General features: G+C 26.0%; 3 protein-coding genes across 3 annotated transcripts in view; 1 reads left to right on the top strand and 2 right to left on the bottom strand.

Moving 5' to 3' along the window:
* The window catches only part of LOC101495192 (cysteine-rich receptor-like protein kinase 44), a 3,315-nt gene extending 3,001 nt beyond the window's left edge, over window positions 1-314 (top strand). The window contains 1 exon segment of the mRNA XM_073364473.1: window positions 1-314. This exon segment is cut by the window's left edge and continues 10 nt beyond it. Coding sequence (XP_073220574.1) covers window positions 1-150 — 150 coding nt within the window. The 3' untranslated portion in view covers window positions 151-314.
* Window positions 315-913: 599 nt separating this feature from the next.
* LOC101494865 (small ribosomal subunit protein eS7-like) lies at window positions 914-3,572 on the bottom strand. The gene is made up of 6 exons (XM_004512850.4): window positions 3,414-3,572; window positions 2,432-2,514; window positions 2,243-2,316; window positions 2,028-2,151; window positions 1,649-1,822; window positions 914-1,166 (listed from the first exon to the last, which is right to left on the bottom strand). Exons 2-6 carry the CDS (start codon window positions 2,504-2,506, stop codon window positions 1,047-1,049), a joined length of 567 nt encoding a protein of 188 aa, XP_004512907.1. The 5' UTR covers window positions 2,507-2,514; window positions 3,414-3,572; the 3' UTR covers window positions 914-1,046.
* Window positions 3,573-7,021: 3,449 nt separating this feature from the next.
* Window positions 7,022-8,435, bottom strand: LOC101494548 (transcription repressor MYB6-like). The gene is made up of 3 exons (XM_004512849.4): window positions 8,149-8,435; window positions 7,907-8,036; window positions 7,022-7,704 (listed from the first exon to the last, which is right to left on the bottom strand). The coding sequence occupies exons 1-3, from the start codon at window positions 8,297-8,299 to the stop codon at window positions 7,143-7,145; spliced, it is 843 nt and encodes a 280-aa protein (XP_004512906.1). The 5' UTR covers window positions 8,300-8,435; the 3' UTR covers window positions 7,022-7,142.
* Between the last annotated feature and the right edge of the window lie 8,872 nt (window positions 8,436-17,307).

Here is a 17,307-nt window from a genome sequence, read left to right as displayed (position 1 = left end):
CGTGTAGGAAAATGGAATACAAGTTCCACATCTGCTTTAACCAATACTAATGCTAGTAGTGCAACAAAGGTTTCAGGTGGTGGTAGTAGTTTTGTAGAGGATTTTTCAAGAAACTCTATCTCCACTTCTTCTTTTGATGAAGGCAGATAGATAAATAGATAGATTCATTACTTTTATAGATTCATTAGATCTCTATAGTTATTTCAAAAGGGTATTCTTTTTGTAATATTATATTTTTATTAGTACAATTTCTATTCTTTTACTAGTGTTACTTATTTTTAAAAGCTATGGCAGTGACATATTTTAAACGTGCATTCAAAAAATTGTAGCTTGTCTTAAGTTGCAGTAATTGAAAATTAATCACGGTTTCAAACATATAGTCTTTTGGGTCAATTATGAGATTAATTTCAGTTCAAATGAGTCATAATTCCATGTTTTTTGAAACATAAATAATGTATTTTGAATCAATTATGAGATTAATCTCAGTTCAAACATCTTAGATTTTTACTCAGAAAACATTTTAGAGAGAATCGGTTCTCATAATTTCTAATATCAAACCAAGCAGATTTTAACCTTTACCATACTCATTATGTTTGTCTGATTCATATACACTAAAGGGTAACGAGTTTTTGGAGTAAATCAATCAAAACAATTAAATCATTAGAGATATTTAACTTATATATTATAGCTACCACTGAAGTTATAGTCTATGAATGATTTTGATGTAGTGACAATACAAAACTTTTTCCTGAACATGACAGTTAAACTCAATTGTGTTTGTGAAAAGAATCATTTCATTTAACTTCTAACTTTCAATAAAATTAATAACAAAAATGTGATCGTTAAAGTACAGGGGAATAAAATAAGCAAAATCAGTCAAATATAATAAATAGTATAGCAAAGCCTAGAAAAATAAATAAACCATGCCAAAGTATATTAATCAAAGTCACCAGACAAAATCCAGATTCAAAGGCAACTTGAACAAAACTTTAACCAATAGCATTCACAAAATGCAATACATGAAGAAAAAAAATCCAAAACAGAATCTAAGCCTCAGTAATAGGATACTCAAACACAACATCTTTGCCTGAAAGTTTCCTGTAAACTGCAGCAAATGTCTCCAACTTGTACTCAGTATTGTTTCTCTCCTTTGGGTCCAAAAACACCTATATAAACACAAGAATTCAGATTTAAGTAAATGAAAATGATTTTTCATTTTGTAATAATAATAATAATAATACTAATAAACAGAATTCCATGCAAACAATTTTAAAAAAGAGGGTATCCTATTGCAATATAATAGAGCCAGTTGGTTTCAGATTTCTCTTAAAAAATTCAGAATCTCAATAATATAAAAACTGTTTAAAATGAGAAGCTGTTTTGAGTAGCTCATAAATGGCGATTTTCATTACAGGCAAACACGATTTTCTGTTTTTTGTTTTAAAATCTCTCAACAAATAATCTCTAAATTGTTGAATACCAAAATCACTTTTTTTATAATATATAAATTATACATTGACTTTGTTAAATAGAAATATATATTTCATTTTGTTGCGTTAAAAACACAGTTAGAGCATTTCAATAATGGTTGATTGAACAAATTAAGCGTAACTTTTGGTAGTTCTTTGGCTGTTGTAATATGTTTTACCTTCATGATCTTGGATCCATCAACACGATACCTCACACGCTTTCCAACAATCTCAGCAGGCAATACGACATCCTCAAGCATTGCTTCATGAACAGCAGTGAGAGTACGGCTTCGGGGACGCTGAGCAGCAGAACCCGGCCTTGCTATCCTCCTGGTGGCGATAAGGATTACATCCTACAAGTTAAAGGTTCATTAATATACAATAATTTGAAGAATCACATATAACCATAATTTTCATGGCTAATGTTATGGTAGATGTCATCACATAAACCACACTGCAGCATGATTAACTTCAGCTTTATAGATGACTAAAACTGCTCCATCTAAAGATAATCTAATGTATAGAGTCTATCAGAACAAAAGACAAGACTTTTCTTACCTTGCCGCTAAATTTCTTCTCAAGCTCCCTAACAAGCCTGACGTGAATTTTGCGGAACCCTTTCCTCAAACGGTAAGGAACATGGGCAACCACAGCCTTACGGCTTCCAGAAACATCGATTTGACTGTAGATTATGTAAAAAGCTAAATATGAGACAAGGAGAAAAAACATGTATGTATCTTTACACACACAAACAACAAAGAACACATCCTTACGCTGCTGAATTTATGTATAAATCTTTCAGCTCACTTTTCAGCTCATGGTTGGTATTTTCTAGGTCAAAAAGCGCCTACAACAACAAATTTCAAACAAATCATTATATATAAATAAATATACATATATTGTAATTGAAACTAATCAGCAACCACAACAACAACAATAGTATGTACTAATCAATATATAACCTGTGCAACTTTTTCCTCAAATTCGGTTGGCTCAGCACCCTTGTCTTTACTGATTTTCTTCCTTGAAGTGTACATCTTTGAAACTGATGGCAAAGAAGAAAATTAAGCAACAGATTTAGTATATGTCTGATAAACTTTACATTTGCAAACATTCAACAACAAGCAAACATAACAAGCAAGTTCATCACAAATATCACACTGATATTAAAACTAGGGGTGTCCTGTATGCAAAAAAAACCGAAAAACAACACAAAAGCAATTTTTTGGATAACTATTTATTTCTTTAAGAAAAAACCACTCGGATGGCTTGTATTTTGGACTGTTTTTCTAACAACCGAACCAATCAAGAAACGAGTTTATCACATAACATTTTCCATTATATTAACCAACAAACTTTCCAGATTAAAGGGCATTCCACTATAAGATTGTAAACTATTAACAGCATTGTCAACATAAAAACTGATACAACAAATTCACAATTTACACTTCTTCACATAATCATTTACTGATTCTTAAAATTCAAACATAAATTACAAAGTTCAATGATACACTAATCCCATTTGAACCACATACCATGAAAACAAACACATACACTAAGCTATGAATAATACAACACTTTAACAGAGAAAAACAAACAAACGGAATAACAACACCATATACTTAACAAACAACACGACATAGCAATAAACACAAAGATTCAAGTCATTCATATCGGTTTACATATTACCAAAACCAATTAATTAAGCATACCCATCGCTACAAAAATGCAACAACAACAACAAAAAAACAATATTTTTTTCAAAACCGAGTACCCTTTAACCCCAAATAAAATCATAGATCGAAAACTTTAATCCAAACCCTTACAAAAAAGAAAAATGTTTTAGAGAGAAACTAAAGAAGAGAACTTTGATTCAAATTTAGATTGATTTTGAATGAGATAGGGAAGAGTGTATGAAATCGTAAAAGGGTATCGGAATCGTACCTCAGTTGAAGAAAATGTCGCCGCCGCCGAGAGAAATCGTGCTCTGCTCTCTGTGTATGTAAAACCCTAAAAGCTCAATGGAGATTGGTTTGTTGGTTTATAAAGGTACAATTAACTTGCTTCTGTTTTTTTTTTTTTAAAACAAAAATGGTTTATTTTTTTCGGTCTACAAATATTAAAATTAATTTACATCTAAAAAAAAATTAATCGAATGATATAATTTATTTGTATTTATATATAAGATTTTATTTGTATACACTATAAAACTATTTTATATTTATATCTAATTAAATTTATCACTTTTTAAGTTAAATTGTAAAATATCTTAAAATATTTTTATTTAACATAATTTAATTGGATGTGCGTGTAAAATTATTTTTACACAAGTGCATATAAATTAATCTCTTATATATATCTTTTATGTTTAAATTGAAATTTATTTTCTTTTATTAAAATTATTGAAGTTAATTTTTATGTTTAATTGCAATTTTGTTCTCAAATTTATACTAATTTGCATAATTAGTTTTTTTATTTTAAAAAGCTATAATTTTAGTCTTTTCTAAAAAATTTAATTAAAATTTAAAGATTTGATATATTTCAAATAACATGACATATGATTTTATGATATAGATATATTTAGTTTCATTAATTATTTATATATTATTGATTAAATTACAAAAATAATTAATTTCAAAATCTCAAGTTTTTAGAGGTTTTTGTTGTAATTTCTTTTGTATAAATTATTAAACATTATTGAATCAAATGTCATGAAGTTTAAAATATGTTACATCATAATTTATAGTTAAAAAATCTAAATGATGGACCAAAATTATTGGATTTTTAAATAGGAGAATCAATTTTACGAATTGGTGAAAATTGGAGATCGAAACTACAATTAGGTTTAATTTTTATTTAATCTACATTTAAGTACACAGTTTATGTTCCTCTAGTTTAAAATTCGGTAATTTTGATCATTTCATACTACTTTTTCAATAAAATAACAATGTTTGTAAATGACATGACTTTTGTTCTTATAATATAGAATCATCTAAATGTTATTAATTAAATTATATTAAAAAAAATTATTAGTCGAAACTGAAGTTTTAGAGGATTTATTAATTTTTTTCGGTCTACAAATATTAAAATTAATTTACATCTAAAAAAAAATTAATCGAATGATATAATTTATTTGTATTTATATATAAGATTTTATTTGTATACACTATAAAACTATTTTATATTTATATCTAATTAAATTTATCACTTTTTAAGTTAAATTGTAAAATATCTTAAAATATTTTTATTTAACATAATTTAATTGGATGTGCGTGTAAAATTATTTTTACACAAGTGCATATAAATTAATCTCTTATATATATCTTTTATGTTTAAATTGAAATTTATTTTCTTTTATTAAAATTATTGAAGTTAATTTTTATGTTTAATTGCAATTTTGTTCTCAAATTTATACTAATTTGCATAATTAGTTTTTTTATTTTAAAAAGCTATAATTTTAGTCTTTTCTAAAAAATTTAATTAAAATTTAAAGATTTGATATATTTCAAATAACATGACATATGATTTTATGATATAGATATATTTAGTTTCATTAATTATTTATATATTATTGATTAAATTACAAAAATAATTAATTTCAAAATCTCAAGTTTTTAGAGGTTTTTGTTGTAATTTCTTTTGTATAAATTATTAAACATTATTGAATCAAATGTCATGAAGTTTAAAATATGTTACATCATAATTTATAGTTAAAAAATCTAAATGATGGACCAAAATTATTGGATTTTTAAATAGGAGAATCAATTTTACGAATTGGTGAAAATTGGAGATCGAAACTACAATTAGGTTTAATTTTTATTTAATCTACATTTAAGTACACAGTTTATGTTCCTCTAGTTTAAAATTCGGTAATTTTGATCATTTCATACTACTTTTTCAATAAAATAACAATGTTTGTAAATGACATGACTTTTGTTCTTATAATATAGAATCATCTAAATGTTATTAATTAAATTATATTAAAAAAAATTATTAGTCGAAACTGAAGTTTTAGAGGATTTATTACAATTTCATATGTATTAATCATTTAACATCATCATATCATATACATGTCGTTTAAAATATGTCGCTTCACAATTTGTTAGTTAAAAAATTCGGGAAATAAATCAAAATGTTTGAATTTTAAAATGGAAGAACCAATTTAACGAATTAATTAAAATAGGAGGATCAAATATGCAATTGAATATTTAATCTAATAACTAAATTTTTACAAGGAACCGCATAAAAATTTATATATTTTATTATTTTTATAAATAATAAATTTTAGTATTTACTACTTAATATATGGAAGTAAAACACATGTTAAATATCAATGTAATCTCTGGAGATAAAGAAAAGAAAAATGTGAGACAAGAATAAGTGAACAAGCCTACACCTAAATAAGAGTATGAGTTAAATATATTTTTAGTCAAAATTTTATGATTAATTTTGATTAATTTTTTCTTCAATTTTAGTTTCCAAAATATATTTTCAAAGGTGTTTTAATTTCTATAAAATCCAAATAAATGGTTGACTTTATCAAAATACTACCAAATTTATATGATAAAAAGTCTCTATACAAAAATTAGTTCATAATGTCACCCTTTTGTATAACATTTTTAATTTGTTATTCTTAATTTAAACATAAAATTGACTCTTAACTGATATAAGTATTACATGTAAAATATTTGTTATTTAGAAAAAATGTCAACCTTCTTAATTGTGAATTGGGAGCCCAAATATTCTAAAGATAAAATGATATTATAGGTAATTTTTAGTGTTTGGTTGACACTTAGTGATCTCATAAATAGAGACGTTTGTATTCAATATTGGTCGATTAATCAAGTTATTAAGCGATTGATAACTTGAAGATAATGTGAAGAAAGATATAATAGAAAATCGAATCAAGAATTTCTTTTTACTTACTAAAATTTAAGGTAAAGGGATGATATATCACTATGATATGAAAAGATCTTATGATTTATTGAGCCATTAATAAACGAATTTACATTTGTCTCCCTCTAATAATACTAATAGGGATTAAATCTCCAACATGGTGGATCTAATATTTATCTTTTGACCACTAAACTAAATCATTGGAGTTGAATAAAAAATTTCTTAAAGTCTCAATATTCTAATCAACAATAAAAAACAAAGAGAACAAATTTGTTTTCAAGATAACAAAATAAAAAAGGAAGAAGAAGATGATATACAAGATGTTTCAACTTCATTATTTTTAATCGAATTGACATTTTAGCTTCAATCCATTAAGATTAAAGTTGATTAAATAAAGTTTATTTTGATTAATTAATTTACGACCAATGTATTTTTGGTATTTCATATTCTTTTTAGTCGATATTTTTTATGACATTTATTTCTTGACATTTTTAAACTGAAAATATAATAAACATATTTTAGTTTGCAGAAAATATGAAATATAAAAATTAGTTATGGTTAGCTTTTAGATGATTAGTTTTTAAGTCTCCACTATAGAGCATATTATATATTTGTTTTGTACTTTTCTCGGTAGAAGAATTACACTCTTACTAATATTGGTAGCTAATCAACAATTGATTATCTAATAACAAATAACATAATAAAAATTAGTTTACGTGTGATTATAAAAAGAAACTCTAAATTAAATCACTTTGGAATATTTCTAACTTTGCCAAATTAATTAATACCCCATATGCTAGTACATGCAAAATCTTTGTCTAGCCAATTGCTTTCTGATATTTGGAAATCCTCAGCAACCATTGTGGTTGTCAAGTTTAAGGAATTGTTATTTATGTAATAACCATCATATCCACATATGCCAAACTCATTGTTCTCTAAGGGTTGAATTTGAGTAGTAGTGTATCCCAAATGTTGTGTCAAATTTGTTGATTTTGAAGTTGACATGCATAAACCATTATTTGAAACTCCTTCATTCATACAAGCTTCCTTACAAGAGACTTGTGTTGGTATTGTCCCAATTGATGAGTAATGAGAAGAAGAAACACCATCAAATGGCAAATGAATTGCTTGGTTTTGAATGGTCATGGTAATTGAATGGGATGATTCTTTTGATTTTTGTTGACATGTTATTGTCTTTAAAGGGCTAACACTTCTTAGAAATTTCCTTCTATCTATGTCAAGTTTCAAATGTTTTACTTGTTTTTGAATCTGAGTTCTCCAATAGTTTTTTATTTCATTATCCGTTCTACCTGGTAAATGTTGTGCCATCTTTGACCACCTAAAAAAATCATAAAAGAGACATAAAAATTCAAAATAAAAGAGTTTAGTCAGCTTCACAATACTATAGAGCCGTTAGATATAAGAGATATATTTTGATTTTATATCTAACTTCAATCCAACAGTTTTATAACAGTTACATTCCGCAACTAATGTAGAAAATCGAAAATATTTAAAAAGACGATTAAATATGAGATACGTACTTGTTGCCCCATTTAGAGTGGAGTTCAAAAATCAAAAGCTTTTCTTCTGAGGTTATATTTCCTCTCTTTACATCCGGCTTTAGATAATTTAGCCATCTTAATCTACAACTTTTTCCTGTTCTCCTTAAACCTAATTCAAAAAATTAAGCAAATAATCATAAGTAGCATAAAAAATTAGTTTGAGAAAAAACACCATATCCTGCACTATATAGCCAACTTTTGCTATGGTCTTTCTTAGTTACCTGAACTCATAGCCAAAAAATTCCATCTCCCTTCACCATGATTAGCAATGTTTTTGATGAGGATATCATCCTCTTCAAGAGCCCAAGGTCCCCTCCTAAGTTCATTATCATCTTTACTACAATATTGAACACTCTTTGAAGGATTAGACATGGCAAACTACACTTACCAAATCTCAAACCACCATGCATATATATGCAGAAAAGACTAATAGTCCAATTAATACAAAATAGTCTAGAAAAAACAAGAGTTACAATACAAATTGGTCTATGCAAGGTATATATGGTCATGGACATGCTTTGAATGTCATGTGATATATATGATACAAGTCAAAATGAATAATATGAATTTTGTTAATTTAAATTAAAGATATAAAAGAAGGCCACAAATTATGTGATGGCTTCCATATACCTTCCATTGTCATTACCAAAGGGAACATTAAAAGGTGGATAGGTTCATTGGATAGCATCTTATCTTATTTCTAGAAGAATAAAAAAAAAATTATGTGTATTAATTTATATGGTCATTTGTCACACTATGTGATATAGGAACAAAAGGTTAAAAAATTTATAGCTGAAATTTGACTAATTATACTCTTTTCAGTCAAACAATGGACTTAGATGAATTGTTTACTTGAATTTTTAGAAAGATAACAAACAAGAAAAGTAGAGATAAGAAAAATGGATTGAACAGCATTATTTTTTTGCCACCAACTCATTGAAATATTTTTATGACGAATTGACAGATTAATTGCCCCTTTAGATTCATTTCTATTCTATTAATCTTTTTCTTAGATTAATTGTCATGAAACTTGTTTTAGGATTTTCTTAATACTATATATGTATGTATAAATATATATTAAAATTATAATTCTATATAAATATTAACATAAATGGTTGTAAAAAATCATTAGAAGATATTGCAAATATTAATATTAAAATGTGGAGTTCAATATGGTGTTTCTTATGGAAAAAAATGTAGTTGAAAGAGGAGACTCCATACTAAAGATAGTCATTTTGAATTATAGTAGAAATTAATCATTCACAAATGTGACGAGTACTTCACATATTACACATATCTAATGTAAAAAAGGTAAATTTATAAATTTTATGTCAATAAAGTCGTTGTATTCAAGTAATTAATGATTTTCGGTCAATGTTGAATTAATTAGAATTCGAAAGTAACGAAGTTTGATTTTCGACTCCAATATTTTTAACTCAAATAATCATTGATCAAATTCTACTTTCCTCCCAATTAATTTGTGCATATCAATCCCCTTTCGTTTATTATTTTTAAAATTTTCAGTATGTAAATGATTTTCTCAATTTATTTTACATACTGAAATTTCGAACACAAATTTTTTTCTCAAATTTTTGTATAAAATAAAAATTTAAAAAATGAAATATCCTTACAAATTTTTTCTTTATCTTCTTTTACTTACCAAAATTTTTGGTATCTAAACTTTTTTTTTCAGTGTTCTCTCTTATTTTTACATATTAAAAATTTCTATAGTATAAATTTCTTTAACAATTAATTTCAAAAAATAAGAAAAACTTGGTATGAATTTTTTTTCTCAATTCTTTTTATACACCGAAATTTTCATTTTTAAAATTTTTAATATATAAATTTTTTATATACTAGAGATTTATAAACAAAATTTTAAGTATTTTAATTTCTAAATCGAATTTTTAAAAAATAAATAAAGTTCTATAAGAAAATTTTGTATACGTGGAAGGTTAAATCTAAGTTAAAGAAATTTCAACAATGATAGAAATCAAATTGAATGTTTTTTAAATTGTAGGGATATGATTCAAAGTGTAAATATCAAATCCAATTTAAAAATTTAAAAATAAAATTGTTTTTCATCAAAATAGACTTAATGTAAATCACATCTTTAAAAATATTAAAATTTTATTATGTTGAAGGATAAAAACACATAACAAATAATTTGGTTATGAGTACCATCAATGTATCCAACCTTTGAGAATATGCCCCTATCATATTATCATATGGTTGTAGCCCTTATAGGATAGGATATGTCCCTCTTGATCATGTTAGTCACGAGGCCTACATAACTATATTCGTTTGGGCCCATTTTTTGTTTGTTCAATAAGATGAAGAATTGCATTTTTGTTAGCCCAGCCCAATGAGCCCATTTCCCTTTGGGCTCAAAATTTCTAATTAATCTTAGAATAACTAGCATGCTTTCCCTTTAAGGTTGTCGACCTGCAATAATGCAATTACAATGTTGGTGATTGTGACAAGAAATATCATAAATGGAATTAGAATAGTAAAAATGCCAAGTATGCAAGCATGATCCATTACATAAGAAGTTTGTTTGCAAAAGTCAGAGCAAGAAATTAACAAATGCAGGGTCCATAAGATAAGATTAATTCATATATTAAATTTGAACCAAGATAAAATGACAATGTGGTCACAATGATAATGACTGAAATCAACACATTGATTATGATTATTATGATATAATTAAAGTTTAATCATTGGTAATTAACTACTACTACTATAATCCATATATGAAGATAACTACAAAGACTAAGATAAGTCATTTGGATTATTGACGACCAACAGAATGTACATGCAGGTAAAATTTAGCTCTCAAATTTAACAAGCAGGTTTAGGGTGATATTTCTTTTATATTTTTTTAATTTATATACATTGATAGACTAATTTATTTTTACACATGTTTCGAATCAAATTATTCCACGTAGATTTTTTTTTAAAATTAATCTAAAAAAATGGTATTATGTAATTTAATTAGAAGTATGTGAAAAAAGATTTTACATGTGTATAGGATATAATTTTTTTTAAAATTATTTAATCATATTATTGGACAATAAATTTTACACTGATAAATATAGAATTGTATATGGTCTAAGGAAGAAGTTGCATACATAACTATATATAACTATTTTTTCACGATATTTAATTTGATGTACTGAGAATATAAAATTTTATAAGTTTTAATAATTTTAAAAAACTTTATGTCCTAAGAAATTATATAGAATGACAGTGTGAAACTTTAAAAGGTTTAATAAAAAAATATTATTAAATTATATAATGATATATGTATTGAGGTCAAAATCTTTTTTTATATGTGTTTTAACAATCAACAAATTTTATGAAATAAAATGTTAAATTTTTTAAATAATAATTTACTGATGTTGCATTTGAGTTTTTGTTGAAAGAACATAACTGGTTTAATTGAGTGCATTGTATCAACTGAATAATAAAAAAATCATAGTAACATCATAAGTTTCATGAAAATATTTGAAGTTGACTATCATTTGAACCATAAGAACTTTAATTGAGAGGATGAGAAAGTCATCATAGCTTTCAAGATAATGCCACAACGATTGGTCGTCAACAAGAATGCAAGTATAGTTGCACCTGCAGAATTGAACATATGTAGAGCGTACAACCGAAGATGTAATTTGTTACCACACCATTGCAAGTAATATCCTTAACCATTATAAAGAATTGAGGAGTCTAATTGAAGTCGATGATGATCGTCGCTATATGTTGCATCTCAATCACACGTAAAATCTCTTGGAAAAAGTCAAGAAGAATTATGGTTCAAGATATGTCTATATGAAAATTAGAGGATGAAGTATCTAGATATGATGATAGATATGAGAATGAATATTTTTCACAATCTCATATTTGAGGATAGACCCGAGGATGGACATTTGTCACAATCTCAGGTCTGAGGATGAATATTCTTCACAATCTCATATCTGATGATAAACATTTATCAAAGTCTTCATCTCACAATTTTTGAAAAAATAATTATCATAAAAGTACAACATGATAAAAGTTGACAAGTTGTTAACACTATTCAAGGTTGACCAAAAATAAAAGAATAATTTACATCACATCTGTCATGAACTCCTATGTAGGAGATAAGAACCTTCATCCTCGCACTTAACATAACATAAGGGTGAACTCTCAAAAAAATCATCATCTCATATATACAAATGAGATCTTATGTGAAAAATACAAAAATAATATGTTATCATAGTTCAAATTTGTACAAAAACCTTTGAAATAAGACAAATACAATAGTCATGATTTCCATGACATTGGAAACAAGAAAGAACCTTCTCATCTATAATATATCAATAAAATAATAAGAACATCTTCTACAAATCCTATTATAGAATGTTACCTACAAGCACAATAAGTGTCAACATGTTTACACCAAATGCCAATAGTCACATATTAGTAACAAAGACGTATCCATCTTTCAAAGGCTTACACAGATCCAATGATAATCATCCACTAACATCCTTAGTTTAGTTACATTAGATGATGAATATAATTTAAAAACAAAGACAGACGTAGAGGGTATCCTTATAATAAATTTGACACATGTGCAGAAAATTACAAAGGTGCAAAAATATGATGTACTTGACATGAAAGGAACATTGCTTAAAGTGGTTGAAAAAAGAGAAAGCAAAAAGCAACAACATCTAAGACTCAAGAAAACAGAAGCTCCATCCTCGTACTTAAACCATATCTGAAGACAGACCATATCAGTCATCCTATCAACATATTTAACACAAGTATAAAGGTTGAATGGCAATTTTTCAAATAAAGACAAGTCCAATGAAACTTAACAAAGTCTTCAACAACTATATTTTGCTAACCCATATGTTTGAAGCTCGAAAGACAACTATACATATAGAAGTATTAATTTTCAAACATCAAGAGAATCATCTACAAGAAAAGATCTAAGTGATTCAAGCTTATCACCATTCTCTTTATTCTATACACACTATTCTAAACTTAAATAGATTTGAGGATCATTTTTATTAAGTGTGTTATATACAACTTCATATCACCATCTTATCTTAAAAAGTGGTAATATGATCCTAAACAAATCAAAATATTACTACTTGTGTATCCTCAAGTTGACATAAACTTGAGTTATTGTGTAAGTCTGTTGAAGCTAGTAAAAATATAGTGTTGTAAGTCTGGTGAGCTAAGAAACTACATAGTTGAAAATATGCAGATCAGATGACGAGTTTTTGAACACTAGTGAGAATATCGCAAAGCTGTGAGGACTGGAGTAGCCTATATTAAGTGAATCAATATAAATTATGTGTTTGATTCTTTTTAAACTCAACTATATTTATATTTGTTTTATTCACACTCTAAACACATTTATTACACATGTTTCAAACAAATATTATTTTTCTTTAGATCATCATCAACAAGAGGAAGATTATTTTATATCTAACCATCTTCACTCTAAAGACAATTCAAGAGAATAATATTAGTGCATGAATTTAATTTTAAAAAGGGTCATAATTCAAATCCTTTTCGTGACATTCACTTTTACTTCAATATAGCGTAAGGAATAAGTTGTATACATTAGTATGTACATGAATAAATAGAGAACTTTTACAATAGAGCATAAATTTGTGGCATATGCAAAAATAATTAATCTCATGGAAAAAAAGTTTAATTTCAATTTCCTTTTATAAGACTTAGAGTTCACATATATGTTGTGATGTGTAATCATACAAATTCTACATACTAGTATACAAAAGAAATAAGTAGAATTATAAAGAGTAGTATGTGAGTTTAATTTGTTTTCGGCACAACAATTCTATTCTTTAAAATTGTAGAGAATTTATGATTTTTTTTTTGTGTACAAAATTGTGCAAGAAGATTCATATTTTTTTAATAATATTTTGCTATTGATGATCCACTTGTTGGCTAGCCCACTTATAGTTAGGGCAAATGCGAGATTTTCAACAAACTATTCATATTCGATTTGTTCCGATTTAAGAGGTTGATGATATGGTGGTTTGATCCACTTTCGACCCTTTATAGATTATGCAGAGCAAGTTGGATAATTGACATTCCTCTCCAATCATAAAAGTTTGTTTAATGTGCAATATCGAATGTGATGTATACAAAATATATTTATCATATTATATTTTTTATATGCACATGATAATAAACAAGATAATATTATTTGATTATATTGTGTCTTTCTCACACCTCATAATAATATAATATACTATATATCATGTTTAACTGACATCATTACTCTTAAGAAACAACTACATATTTTTTTTATAAATTAATTTGTTTTATTTTTAAATTTTTTAGATTAACAAAAATTACTAAAAAGATTAGATAATTTCAAAAATAAAAATAAAAATCCACGGACATTACTAAATAAACAATTTCATTTTAAATAAAATCATGACTAATCAAATAATTTTATTATATATATTAGATAAGCTAAATAAATATATGATATATATAACGATTTATAATTTATAAATAACAAAACTACCCTTGCAAGAAAATTATATTTAATATTAAAAATGTTTAAATTAACATTTATATTTTTTTAATTTTTAAAAATAATTTTTTAAATATTCTATATCAATTGATTTTTAATTGTTTAGATAATATAAATTAAAAAATTACCTCTATGATAAAATTATGCGTATTTCTTATCAATATTTTTATTTTAAATTTAATTCATTTTTTTATTTGTATTTATATTTATATTTATATTTATATTTTAATATATTTTAAATAATATATTTTATAAGAGTACATCAATAAATTATATTTTTTTTATATCATATTTTGCTGATTTCTAAACCAAATTCAAGATAAATTTTTTAAGATAAAATTATCAAAATATAGTAAATTTTAAGATTAATTTATGATATTTTGTTGTCTCATCAAACTTTACATTTTAAAAATATAATACAATGATCATATTATACCTTTTATTAGTTATTATACACATCAAACAAACTCTAAAAGTCAAGTTAAATGGATTAATCTAACGAGCTTCCATTTTGGCTGTGACCAATACTTTATAATGTCAAGTCGCCTTTAGTATATGCTAAAAAAAATGCAAAACTAAGTGAGTTAATTATAGTGTCAAACTATGGTTGTATACATGATGTATCATTCTATATATCTTTTTATTTTATTTTAATCCTCTAGTTTTAAAAAATAAATTGCTAAAAATCTAGAGTTTTTTTAAAACATAAGTAAACTTTAACAAAAAGAAATTGCTTCAATCAAAATTCAAATTCGTATTTTCCAAATCGATTCGTATTTAACAAAACTTATTAACCATCCAAATTCATTCACTTCATTTATATCATTCTATATATCACTTTGCAACCACTCCATCAAATCTCATGATTCATTGAACCACTTCTTAATTAATATAATATATTAAATTCAATCAATACATATTATTAATGGAATATATTGAGAGATCAAGCTTTTCCAATTATACTATAGTTGATTTCATACGCGGCACTTATAATTTTCTTCTTGAAATTATGTTTCCTTCCATTGCCATAGAGTCACATATAAAGGATATGTTGAAGGATGCATTTAGACATAACATAAATAAGTGGACAACATATCAATTACTATCAAATTATTAATTATCTTTTGGTAGTCAAAAGTAGCATGAAATATTTTTTGTCATTTAATTAGTCCGTCGTCTTTCCGAGGTTGTTCAATTACATGATTGTATGATAGTGTTTTGATATATGTTTATAATAATTATAAGGACTTGTTTAGGATGAAGATAGATATCATTTATATTTGGACTATGTTGAGCTGATTACAATTGAGCCACGTAGTACCAATATTAGTAATGTGGTCTTTTTTTGGTATATTTATATAATGATGATGATAGTGGGATTATATAGATTTTTTATTTATTGATTTTATGGATTTTTATAGATAAATTAATTTGTTCTTTTTGGATAGAAGAAAACATAGTACAATTCCACATTTTATAGAAGAAAAAAATTCGTTTAACAACGGTTTCAATTGTCGTAAATGAAGATTGGTGTCGGTTTTCAACCGTCGCGAATATTATCAGCGGTTGAAGATTTTCTAAACCGTCATAATGTGATATGAGACACACACATCTGCAATAGTTGAAAAACTGTCATAGGTACGAGTTTCAAACAGTTAATTATAATCGCCTTAGATATCTTTTTTAACTGTCGTAAATATTTTTTGTTATAAACTTTTAGAATTAAAATATCTTTTCGGGATTGATGACCATCTTAGATATTCTTTGAATTACTCGATTTTTGATCAGTACATATAAATAATATATGTTTCAACCCCTTAAATAAATTTTAACTATCTTAAGAATTTTAATACGCAACGGAAATATTTTGCTATTAAAAAAACAAATAAATAGAAATATATAATAAGTCCACCAAATATTCTCTTGCAAACTTTTAACTAAATGACACATAGTACCCTTCCCCCAACCCTTCTTTAGTTTTTTTAGCATCAAAGAATGAACTCTTCTAACTTCAAAAAACATTTTACTGCATGGTTATGGGAATTGTTACCTTAAAATTCTAAAGCATGATAAAAACAATTGCTGTTAGGTGTTAGGTAAATCCGACCTATTAATTAGTAGTCCATATCCATAGACACTCTTTGTATGGTACCCTTTTCAAGCCTTTATCTTGTTTGGCTGTAAACTTTGTATTTATACTAAGGCTTAAATGCAATTGCATGGACAAGTGCACTTGTGCTACACGTTTATCATATGGAAGAAATTTTCTCATTAGAGAGTGTGTGACACATGATAGACCGAATCTCTTGTAGAATAGCCAACAAGGTCTCAAATTTAGTTATCAAACTAAAATTGTCGTTTTAGAGGGTAGGTCTAAGGCCCTCAACAAGATTGTCATGATATTTTGAGTGTCCTTTGCCAATTATAAATTTGATACCTCAATTTTTATATATAAATTTGACTTTAGTTTATATATATATATATATATTTATAAATATACCTAGTTAATTCTCCTACACACCTTTAGGGACCTTTCTGATACACAGTCGAAAAAGATGTCTTGATACAAATATATTGATTGTCGTGATGATAGTGCTAGCTATTCCAGCACTACCACCACAACCAACACCATTATTTTTAAATGTCTTGTATAATTTGAACACCACTTCTTGTTACTTTCTATTGTCACAACATCGTACTTTAACACTCTTCTCAGATAATACGTCTTCTCAAGCCAACCGACTTCTCAAACCAATAACACAGTCAAATACCCTATTTCAAAGTGTTTCATCTAGAGTGATTTTTCATTTTATCTCACTAT

Source organism: Cicer arietinum, chromosome 8, assembly GCF_000331145.2.
Source record: "Cicer arietinum cultivar CDC Frontier isolate Library 1 chromosome 8, Cicar.CDCFrontier_v2.0, whole genome shotgun sequence".
NCBI classification, from domain to species: Eukaryota; Viridiplantae; Streptophyta; class Magnoliopsida; order Fabales; family Fabaceae; genus Cicer; species Cicer arietinum.
Note: the sequence above shows the minus strand (reverse complement) of the source record. Positions and strands in the feature narration are given on the sequence as shown.

Coding starts and splice junctions, on each gene's coding strand:
- LOC101494548 (XM_004512849.4), bottom strand. CDS start 8,299: ATGTCTAATCCTTCAAAGAGTGTTCAATATTGTAGTAAAGATGATAAT. Junction 8,037..8,148: donor TTTTTTGGCTATGAGTTCAG/GTAACTAAGAAA, acceptor TTTTTGAATTAG/GTTTAAGGAGAACAGGAAAA. Junction 7,705..7,906: donor CACTCTAAATGGGGCAACAA/GTACGTATCTCA, acceptor TGATTTTTTTAG/GTGGTCAAAGATGGCACAAC.
- LOC101494865 (XM_004512850.4), bottom strand. CDS start 2,506: ATGTACACTTCAAGGAAGAAAATCAGTAAAGACAAGGGTGCTGAGCCA. Junction 2,317..2,431: donor TTGAGGAAAAAGTTGCACAG/GTTATATATTGA, acceptor TTGTTGTTGTAG/GCGCTTTTTGACCTAGAAAA. Junction 1,823..2,027: donor AGAAGAAATTTAGCGGCAAG/GTAAGAAAAGTC, acceptor TTTAACTTGTAG/GATGTAATCCTTATCGCCAC.